Source organism: Corvus brachyrhynchos, unplaced genomic scaffold (assembly GCF_000691975.1).
Source record: "Corvus brachyrhynchos isolate BGI_N302 unplaced genomic scaffold, ASM69197v1 scaffold65, whole genome shotgun sequence".
Lineage (NCBI taxonomy): Eukaryota > Metazoa > Chordata > Aves > Passeriformes > Corvidae > Corvus > Corvus brachyrhynchos.
Window position 1 is genome coordinate 3,157,091 of NW_008238365.1, and position 11,514 is coordinate 3,168,604.

General features: G+C 42.9%; 1 protein-coding gene across 1 annotated transcript; it reads right to left on the bottom strand.

The window, feature by feature from the left end:
* Nucleotides 1-609: 609 nt before the first annotated feature.
* Nucleotides 610-9,191, bottom strand: PSMB2 (proteasome subunit beta 2). The gene is made up of 5 exons (XM_008635216.2): nucleotides 9,023-9,191; nucleotides 8,460-8,530; nucleotides 3,398-3,560; nucleotides 1,711-1,760; nucleotides 610-845 (listed from the first exon to the last, which is right to left on the bottom strand). The coding sequence occupies exons 1-5, from the start codon at nucleotides 9,180-9,182 to the stop codon at nucleotides 738-740; spliced, it is 552 nt and encodes a 183-aa protein (XP_008633438.2). The 5' UTR covers nucleotides 9,183-9,191; the 3' UTR covers nucleotides 610-737.
* Between the last annotated feature and the right edge of the window lie 2,323 nt (nucleotides 9,192-11,514).

Below are 11,514 nucleotides of genomic sequence, written 5' to 3' on the forward strand. Positions count from 1 at the left end.
TATGAGGAGTGCTCCAGTTTAATTTCTCACTGAACTGCTTTCATGTACTTCTAAATGTACAGACATCAATTAAGAAAAATCACACAACTGATATATTAGTTTCTATTTAAAATGCTATTTAAATTCTATTTAATGTAGTTACGGATCCACTGTGCCAGCAGAATGCTCTTTCCCAGTAACAGAACCATTGCCAGGTGAGTTAAAAGTGCATTTTAAAATCCATTCTACTTGAAAACCTTTGTATCAATCTAATTCAAGGGAAAGAAAACTCTATCAAAAGCAAATTAAGCCTTTGAAAACCTGATTATTATTTTATGCAACAAAGAATGGTAACATTTTTGAAAAAATAAAGTAAATGCTCTATGTTTGGCACAGAACACTTGTCTGAGGTTTGCTGAGCTTTAGTGATGAGAGGGGATGATGCACGATGTCATCTAGAAAATACAGTTTTCCTCCAAGTAAGAAATTTGGAGAGCAGTAAAATCTCAGAAGAGGAAAGACAAATAACCTGAATGTACCCTCATGAACTTTAAATCAGGTTTCACCTTCACTGTGGAACAATTTACTCAAATCCTCTCAGGAAGGATCAGTGGAATAAAAAGATAAAACTGGCTATATAAATGTCAGGCTTTATTCAAGCTCCCACCGCAGTACATTACTCGTGTGCTTCGAATGAATAGAAAAAAAAACCCAAGGGAGAACAAAACAAGAAGACTGCTGAAGAAAGATCTCGGGGGTTAGGACTCCACTTTGGCAAGGGGTATATTGTCCACTTCGTGGATGCCCTCCTTGTCAATGAACCGGGCGTTGAAGGAGGTCAGGTTGAGGATGAAGCGCTTCTGAAGCTGTTCAGCAAAGACAAAAAGAAGAAATGAGATTCACCCAAAGCTCAAGTAAAAGAGGAGAGTATACTTTACATTTCCATCCTGGTTCTAGCGACCTGAAATATTAGGAACTAGAGTGGGTTTTTTCACTGCTCACAAGTGAATTAGTGGGAGTTTGTTCTCTGCTGTAAGATGATCCACATCAGACAAGCCCTGAGTAGAGGTGCAAAATAGCCAGGCCTGTTAACGAGGAAGACATTTAAGCAGGAAGACTAGAGTGGGCTACAATTTTGGACACAAAGAGTACATATCACAAAGCTACTTCAACCAGGACCTCTACAGAGCACTTCTTCCTGATACTACATTCAAATCAATCTCTTAAAGACAAGGAAAAAGACTTATTTTCCTACAATAAAAGCCTTGGTGTCTGAAATGTCTGGAGTCTTATGTTTACACTTAAATCGGTCATGAACTTTAAGGTCAAGGCTTTACCTCAGGTATCACTTCACAAGCTGGAAAATAATTAGTATATACTTCTAAGAGTGCTTAAGTGTAACACAAGGGACAAGGATGCTGCAGTAAGTTCAGAAGAAACATAAGAGGAAAAAGTCTGGATCAATATTATGCTAAGCACGCAAAAAGCAGAAGTAAAGCAAAGTGATTAAGCTCCAAGTTTACGTGCTGGAGGACGTGAACCGTGCAAAGGCAATGCAACTGCCCGTAAATCCTTTTCCTCAGTAGCTATTCCACATCTGGCCAGTGCATTTATTACCCTTCTGGCAAAGGCAGCAAGAAACGCGACAAGAGGAACAGGAAAGTATCAGCGAATGAATGCAAACAAACATTCCTTTCTCAGGAGCATCAGGGCCTGAGCTCTGCAACTCACCTCCTCTAGACATTTTTTTAAGAGCTCCACAGCTTCCTCACGTGTGATACCTGAAAGGGAAAACATCCACAGATTGATTTCATTAGAGGCCATCTCTCTCCACAAAAACTTTTATTAAATTTAAACAACTTTTCAGCTGAGCACCAAAACCTCTCCTTCCCAGCTCACAGAAAACACTTTCCAGATGTCCCAAGGACGCCCTGCACCGCAGTGCTCACGCCACAACAAGCCATTGAGAATCGATTTGTTACAGGGAATGGGAAGCATGACGGAATTCTGCCTCCCATGGCCAGGGCCCAGCTCGGAGAAGCCCAGCCACCTCCTTCTCCTACAGTTTATTACAGCTCTAAATCAGCTCCAGCTGCCCCAGCCGGCTGCGAGTCTGGGGCAGGAGGTGGAGATGGGTTTAGAGTGATGTTCCTGCTGGGTATGAGCTCAATAAAGGGCAAGGCACGTGTGGGATGCTCCTGCTATTCTCACACTTCGGGATAAAATCCAGCACTCTATAGGGGTGACAAGCCATGACAATGAAATTCATTCTTTTTCTCTGTTCCACAAGGAATGGTGAAAATGGAACAATAGATTGTTAACGGACATGACTAGAAAACAAACGGGGTCTGTGGATCTAAAACTTCTTTCTAGGCTTTGTTCCAGATCTGCATCCACTGCTCAGGCAAAAGTTAAATAAAAATGATCAGTTTATAGCTGCATTTCTTGTAGGAGGTGGATGAAAGGATTTCTAATCTCAGAGCAGAGATAACAACTTAAACTCAGCTTTGCACACAGGAGTCAAGTAGTTTTGTAGCTAAAGCCAAAGATGTCAGATTAACAATATTCCGTGCTTTGCACATTTCCTTATCTATAGTGGGGATGGGGCCATGTTTATTCCTTGGCAGTGGATTGTGATTCTAAAACTAAAAGTTTAGACAGGTACAAACATGTACAAGAGTTATGATGAGCGGCTGCCATGTGCACAGAACTGTGAATCAGTCTAAAACCTCTCTGTTGCCCAGAGAGGCTGTGGCTGTCCCATCCCTGGAAGTGTCCAAGGCCAGGTTAGAAGGGGCTTGGAGCACCCTGGCATAGTGGAAGGTGTCCCTGCCCGTGACAGAGGGTGAAATGAGATGAGCTTTAAGGTCCCTTCCAAACCATTCCATACTCTGTGATTCATCACCACCACTTCAGAGTGCTGGGGATGATCTCGCTAGGAATATCTTTTCACTTGAATGTTTTTAATTTATCACACACAAAGCCAATCCAAGATATGGAGCAATAGGATCTGGGACTGGCTTCTGAATATTGATACTCTGGGAAAATATACATGTCAGAGCCCAACTGACAAGCAAGAAGATAAAGCTGTCAAACTGTTCTTTATCAAAAGCAGACTACCAGCTGCTAATGGTCCAGGAAAGTCTAATCATGTTTTAGAATAACTGAAACTTCCTTTACTCTCAGACTGCTATGCCGCAAACAGGAAAAAAAATTAAAGAGTTGACTAGTTTTCCATTACCATGCTAGCAAAACCAAGGGCAACCTTTAGAGCTCCATTTATCCAACAAAAAGTCAGGTTCCAATCTGTAGCACCACAGTACTGCCACCTGATTCAGCAAATGTCAGTCTCACTGGTTAATAAATTCAAGGCCTACACTGTAGCAGGAGAATTATCCTGTCCATTGGATCCACACACCTGGCTTGTAATAGCGGTCAAGGATGCTGAGGGTAAGGAATGCTCCATATCCGTGTGCTGCGAAAGGAGCCTTAGCCAGAGCTGCCAGGTAATCCATGTAGTACAGGGCAGGACCCTCGTGGTCGTCGTAGCCAGCCAGGAGAAGGTTCACATGGTAAGGGGTCTGCCAACAGAAATAATGTTTTCATCAGAGCACTCACACCAAATCTTTGAATCCTGATTGCCCACACACCAGGGAACAGCAACAGAGCAGTTACCCAATTCCTTATCATAAAATGCTGCATCAATCCTGTCTGCAGCACGTTACGGGTCTCAAGCTAAAAGTGATCAGATCTTCTGGTAACATGGACTGCACAAGCAAATAAAAATATAAAACTCTTATTCTCCTGAAAACCAGTGTGTTTGGGGTTTTTTTACAGCTTTCACAGCACACTCAAACTTTAAAAAACTTGAATGCAGTTTTCATGCCAGATTCTTTCATCTCAACATAAAACTTTTGGATTTTTACTGCTGACACGTGAGCACAACGTGAACATTTTGCAGTTTCTAAGAACTCTTTGTTCATTTAACCTGCTCTTTGCTCTCTTCCCAGTCCCCCTCCCGGTGAGCACGGCCCGTCTAAGCACGTATGAAAGCTCTCACACAGTGCAGACAGTTACACACAGTGTCCTGTTCACTGGCAATTTGGTTTTTATTGCATGTACCAAGTTTAATCTTTAATATTTGGCAGTTTATTTCATGTTCCAGGTTTAGTGTTCCACCATCACGAATAAATCAGACATCCCTTCTTCTCCTACATCCTTCCAAGATCTGTACTTTGTAAGACCATGAAACACATGTGCACTGTATTATTTTTAAATGTAGGCTCAGGAAAAAAATGGGTATTGTATGTATTTTTAAAAGCAGCTTTTATATACTTCCAGTATTTCCATATCTACATAATGTTTCTTATTAAATTAATTGTACTAACAGGATATCTCCAAACTGCTGGAAAGCCTGCATCAACAAAGCAACAAAATAAGAAAAAAAATGGTGATGCAACTACCAGATTAAAAAAGCAAACAAAATTTCACCCTAGAGCCAAAACATTAACTGCATCATAGGAAAAGTTCATTTTGATACTCTGTACAGTAAATTTACACACACACACACAAAAAAAATCACAGGCCACTATATTTTTACTTTCAGACAGTATGAAAGAATTAAATAGGCTACATTTATATATAAAGCATCACTTTAAATTGTGTGATTTAATCTTCAAAGCATCCAAGAATATTTGGAAAGAAGTTACCATGCAGCTGTATTCGTTTAATTAGGCTGTATTTCATCATTTATTTATTCTGAAACATCACACAAGTTGATATTTAAGAGCCATGACACAAGATCACTCAAATTATTGTGTGACTTGGAATTACCAACATTGGCATATGCGAGATACTCAACCATAAATAAATGGTGTTATACAGACTTAAACCCATCTGTAAACTGATTTTCAGTTTTAAGTTCTCCTGCTAATGGTGTCTGAGACTTCTTAAAACTCAAATGTAAATAATTATCCCCCATGCCTTATTATTCACGAAAGGCAGGATTTAAACACTAGCAAATACACATAATCTATTTATTACTTCCATGATTATAAATGAAATTTGCACCGTTAACACCTCGATGCTGGGACTGGAATTTCTTGTACCTCCCAATCCTTTTGTCCATTCCAAAGGCAGTCTTCCTTGGCTTCTGTAACTCAGTCCATGCCAACATTTCTCAACTCTTTACAAGGCTGGTGTGGTTAAAGGGCCATCAAATGAGTGATGACTGACACTCCAGGACATTCTTTTTTAACCCAAACTTTCCTTCCTACAGAAGCATCATTTCTCATCCCGAGTAGTTTTGCACTTGGTGCTGTTTGATTTAAAATAACGACAGCAATGAGGAGATGTGTGAAATTCTCCAGAACTTACAGCTGAAGAGCACAGTTGTGCTAAACAGCCCAACCCCAGCTCAGCAGTGGGAGGGTGGTGGTGACACAGCCTTGTGACATCTGGCGGAAGCCAAAGTCACAGTGAGGGGGAAAAGGTGGGAGCAAGGAAGCTTCCTGCCAAGTGTGGACATGGAGAGAGGAGCTAAAAGCTGCTTTTGGAACCCAGCCAGATTCTGTCACCTATAATTAAACAGCATCACAACCAGAGACTGAACTACTTCACCTCCGGAGGGCAGGGGGTTGTTTTTCCTATTCCCACACACACAACCTTGGCAGTAAGTTCAATGTACTAAACCCTGCACTGGATTCAGCAGGTGAACCAGGTGAGGTGCTGGAATAGGTAATAACAGAATCCTGGAATGGTTTGGGTTGGAAGGGACCTTAAAGCTCATCCCATTCCACCCCCTGCCATGGGCAGGACACCTTCCACTATCCCAGGTTGCTCCAAGCCCTGTCCAACCTGGCCTTGGACACTTCCAGGGATGGGACAGCCACAGCCTCTCTGGGCAACCTGTGCCAGGGCCTCGCCACCCTCACAGTGAACAATTTCTTCCTAATATCCAATCTAACCCTGCTCCTTCAGCTTAAGGCCATTCACCCCTGTCCTGTCACTACATACTGCAGCACCACTCACCTCCATGAAAGCCAAAGCACCTTCCAGGTTTGCCTCAATCACAACATATAAACGGAATCACAAAGCTTCTTTTCAGATCCTGCTGTGGAGCAGGAATCTCGTGTTTTAAAAAGAGAAATGTCATGAAAAACCACATGGTGACTATCAAGTAGAAGCAAAGAGCACAGTGATGTAATGGCCTTAAGCTACAAGCCTGTTACTGCACTTGATACTTTCCACCAGAAGAACCAACTTCAAGGCACTGCCTTATGAGCCATCCCCAAGATACCAAGAACTTGGACTACAGGAGTCAGGAGAATCCTAAATGAAATCAAACTGGATAACAGGGAGGAACCCAGATGGTGATGAACAATGCAGAACAAGCTCTATTTTGGTCTCAGCCACAACAGGAGTCTAATGCCTGAGAAAGTCCTGCTGCCCTTCCCTTTCACACACCTTCTGGCCTCTTCTAACAGCTTCGCAGAGAGTGCCAACAAAGCAACAAACTATCTTTTCCCCACCAAACTTTTTACTTCTCAACTATTTTTCCACTCCTAACACGAGGCACTGGCATGTTTTGCCTTTCAATTTTCAAATTTTTATTTTCATCATCCACATGTTTACATTAGTAGCCTCCAGGAATTCCTTATGCAATTTCAGTAGATACCAAGCATTAGCGTTAATCCTTCTGGTATCCACCATATAATGATGAAAATGTAACAAAATTCACAGGAAAAAGTCCAATTCTGATGGCAAGGCTTGTACTGTCAAATTCTAAATGCCACAAACAAACCATTAAGTGCTATGGTTAGAGGAAAAGGGTTCTGCCTGCAGAGTGGAGATCAGTGTAGTGTGACAGCAGTGTCAGAGAGCGCCGCGCGCCCCGGGGCATTGCCATCTGCACCAGAGCAGCGTTTTGTCTCCGGTAAATAAACACATCTGCCTCTGCCAGTGTCCTCCCCACTGTGCTGCCCATCTGGAGCAGGTGAGCTGGAAGACAGGCATAGGCTCAGGAAGGAGTGGAGCCAAAAGGAGTCTCAGGCCTCAAGGGACGTGGCACAGAGGAAGACAAAGGTGCCACATCAGTGCCGCTTCCTGATGGGCAGGTTTACCAAAAAGCCTGTTAAAGGTACTTTAACTGATATGTAACAAACAGCTGCCTCTGTTGAAAGGACACTCAGCCTCATCTGTGCAGGTCAGATGTCCCTGAGATGAGCCATCAGCACCAGGGCCAGGCCCCAACAGCGTCACCGCTTCACATCAGCCTCGAGAACTGCACAGGAATGCACAAAACACACACAGACCTTCCAAATCACACCTCAATACAAGCTAAAGCAAACAGCATCACTGCCAGCCATCACCTACCAGCCATGTAGTTGGATGAAGCCATTTAAACCAGAACAGTAGTGTGGAATCACAGAATATCCTGAGTTGGAAGGGACCCACAAGGAAAAATTGCTACCTGCAGCTGTGAGCCACATCAGAAAGGAGAACAATAACCTCTGGCTGTTCCTGTGGATGAGTTCTGGAAGAATTTGCACTCTACACATGTGTAGCTCTCAACAATACAGCTCTGAGGTTAATACTGGCCTTTATTTGCTACTGTAAAACCTGATTTCAGGCCTGATAAGTGCACTGTTAGAACAGCAACACAATTCAGCCCACACTCTATCCCTGACAGAGCTGATGAACTTCATTCTCAACATCCTCCTTCCTCCTGTTTTCTTTCATATAGCACATTAACATTCTTCTCAATGAAATTCTTCCTAACCTTGGACCATTAAAGGTTTGTTTGCCCCTTCACAGCAGCCTTTCATACTGTGAAAATAATCACCCTGGGAAACATCAGTAATTGCAGTTCAGTAACTTGAAAACACAACCCCAACTTGGATGTGGTATTTACCGAAAGCCTCATGTTGCTGTTTACAAAAGGCACTTGTTTTCCTAAGTACATCAAACAGCTTTGCTCTATGAAATCATTTTCCAAGAAGATTAAACGGATTTGGTGTATTTGCATGAAAACCCACAACCTTATCTCAATGTTCAAGAAGTTTAATTCACTTCACGTCTGCAGTGTGTGACAAAGTGTTTATTGGGTCCATGGCTGGAATTTTAAATCTACGGTTGTATGAGTTATTGATAAGTGATGTGATAAGTTTTTTAAATTCGCAAACACTTCTATTTTACTAAGACATTACTTCAGCAACATGAACTCACAGAATCTCAGAATCACTGATGTTGGAGAAGACCTCCAAGATCATCGAGTCCAACCTGTGACCCATCAACCCCTTGTTACCCACACCAGAGCACTGAGTGCCACGTTCAGTTGTTCCTTGACCCACTATGTCCCTGAGCAGCCAGTTCCAAATTTATCACTAAAGACAGCAGCTCCCACCTTTTTCGGACTCCATTATTTGAGGATGGAAATGTTCCCTGGAAGCCTTTGCCAAAATCTCTCAGCTGATACTCACCCGACTCCGGAGATAGTCTGCGAGGTTTCGCCGGGTGAAGTTTGCAGCTGCAGTGGGAGACAATTCATAACCTGGAGAAGAAATGTGACTGTTTATTTGATAACAACCCCAATCCATGTTCATGTTTCACCTCCTGCCTTCCCATTTCTATTTTGAAATAACAAAGTGTTTTTTAGCGACAAAATGTTGTGCCTTTTGTCTCATTCTGGCTTCAAAACATTAAAATATTAAAGACATGTAGCTTGACTTTTTTGTCCAATATACCAGAAGAACTGGTAACAGCTGGCATGCAATCGACATATTAAGAGAATAATAAGTCTGTTAGTGAAATATTTATGTCATTTATATTGCAAAGAAGTTTGCTGGGATTTGGATAAATCTTCTAATATACTGTACAATCCACCCCCTATTTCTACATCCTGCCTGAATTATCACCTTTGCTGGACACTAAAAATGCAGAAATCTTTACAGAAGATTTGAGGACAGCACTTTCCACCAACGTTCACCTGGAAACCAGCCTTAGCTCTGCTCCCAACCCCCAGTGCCTGTCCTGCTTCACTCACCATTTCTCATTTTGTAGAGCTGAACATTTTTCTGGATGTATTCTGCAAACTGCACCGTGTCTCCAGGCTCCCCCACACACAGCAGTAAGATCTTTTCACTCATCTTAAACATTTTGTCATGGTCTAGGCAAAGAAAAATAACATTGAGAGCCATGGTCATGAGGAAGAATAACTTATTTTGCCAATATCCTGACGCATCAGGACTTTATAGAAGCAAGAAGAGGATTTGAATAACTGCATCATGACCTCGAGCACCAGTAAATAGCCCTTCTGAGCAAACACTGACATTTGGTGCCTCACAGCTGGTGACAGGGAACACAAGAGTTGTTAAAGAGAAACAAAGCCCTTCAGGAAGGGAGGCATTCCAGAAATATGTAGTATTTCCTACCTTAGAAACAAGGTAGGAAAGAATAAAGCTTCACACAGAATATTGTGTTCAAAGCATAAGGGATCAGGAATAAGAACGTTGCTCAGTGACTATTTAACTTTATTCAATTATTCAGCAACAGAAACAAACAATTTAATATAAAGCTGAAATATCAACATATTGAGCAACAGCAATCTCACAAAATCCAGAAACTAATTCCATGTCAAATGATCCCCTTCTCCTTATATCCAGCAGCCTTAAAAATCAGAAGCTTATGGGAACAAGGCTTTTCCAGAAACATTTTTTTTACTTGCAATTTTTTGTGAAAAAAACCCCCAAAATAAACAACCAAAAAGAAAGAAAATTAAAGTAACAATTATAAACTGTAAAGAAGCCCACTTATAAACAGGAAATTAAGGAACCGTAATCTACATTTTTAGTCATAACTGCAGTTTAAAACAGAAAAAGTTTGTGTGTGTTTGAGGGGATTTAAGTTCTTGTAAAGACAGTGCTGAAGACAATCCTGTGCTCACAGTCTCCTCTCATCAGAGCAAGTATCTGGCACTTGGATATCCCAGACAGACACTGAGCAGCTGTTGGAGTGAAGGAAAAATCCCTTCTCTCCACTGAGAGCAGGTCATGGACAAACACCAAACCTCCAGCTCTGAGCTTCCCCTCCAGCTCACTAAATGCTGCTGAACAACCTCTGCTGCAAGACAGGCATGAAGTGTCACAATCCTCTAACACAATGTCAAAAGTTATCACAGCACAGGAGCTGCTGTCTGGAGCTCAGGGAAAGCCACTGGCACTGCTCAGCCCTTGCAATCCCAGACTGCTTTGGGTTGCAAGGGACCTTACAGCTCATCCCCTGCCATGGGCAGGGACACCTTCCACTGTCCCAGGGTGCCCCAAGCCCCACCCAACCTGGCCTTGGGCACTGCCAGGGATCCAGGGGCAGCCACAGCTGCTCTGGGCACCCTGTGCCAGGGCCTCCCCACCCTCCCAGGGAACAATTCCTTCCCATTATTCCATCTCTCCCCGCCCTGTGGCAGTGGGAAGCCATTCCCTCTGTCCTGTCACTCCAGGACCTTCTAAATAGTCCCTCTCCATCTTTCCTGCAGGCTCCCTTCAGGTACTGGAAGGGGCAATTAGGTGACCCCGAAACTCCTCCAGGCTGAAATTAATTTACAAATTAATATTCTAAATAAATACCTGAAATTTATGAGCTGTTCTCCCCCAGCAAAAGCAACTAAATCCTATGTTCAAAGTACATCTTCTTTAAAGTTTATGAACAAACCTACTCGGAAACAACATTAACTTAGAAAACGTTTTTTAAAGTGATTCAATTTTTATTTTGTAAGTGCCACCAGCTTTCACAGCCTCTAACACTGCTCCAATTGGCTATCACAGCCTTGAAGTAAAACACTGGAGGTAAATGTTTTATATGGATTTATTTATAGTCATTTGCATGGATTTATCAATCCTCTATTCTACAACTTTTTTAAAAAGAGCTTCTAAATCACAGTCATTAGAACAGAACAAGCTTCAGTCTAGGTCATTGCAACAGCAGGAAGAAAAATTGACTTTAGAGAATTCCACAGACTTGGTGACGCCCTACATGTTTTACCACACAAAGAAACCAAAGCCATATTTCAGTCTGGCTTCTGCGTCCCGTGCTGTGGTTTTCACTGCTACTTTTATCCCCATAATCCCTTTTTTCCCATGAATTACGTTTTACCAGTGAATTAGGCATAGCGAGCACCTCCTGTCACATCGTTATCCCTGTGCGGTTTTTTAACACTTCTACATTGCGGTGCAGAGCGAGGTTTGGGGTCACAAGCTAACGCTCACCTGAACAGGTAAATTAAGCTGACAACCCAACACAGAGCGGTCACACGCGGTCAGGACGGGGGACTTTACCCGGAGCAAGCGGCGATTTAAGCCCCGCTTTGGCTCCGTGCTCCAAAGGCCGCCCGGCATTTCCAGAGGCCGCCCGGCACTTCCTACAGCAACTACACCTCCCCTGAGGGGCCCGGCAGCGCTTAAACCGAGAAACCCCCTCCCCTGTGAACAGCCTCCCCTCAGCCCGAGCGGCGGGCCCGCAGCACCCCAACCGCGCACGCCG

What these genes read in the sequence shown, in the direction of transcription:
- PSMB2 (XM_008635216.2), bottom strand. Translation starts at nt 9,182, where the DNA reads ATGACCATGGCTCTCAATGTTATTTTTCTTTGCCTAGACCATGACAAA. An exon ending in TGACCGCTATTACAAGCCAG is followed by an intron (nt 1,761 to 3,397) that starts GTGTGTGGATCC and finishes TTTCCCTTTCAG; the next exon opens with GTATCACACGTGAGGAAGCT. An exon ending in TAAAAAAATGTCTAGAGGAG is followed by an intron (nt 846 to 1,710) that starts GTGAGTTGCAGA and finishes TTTGCTGAACAG; the next exon opens with CTTCAGAAGCGCTTCATCCT.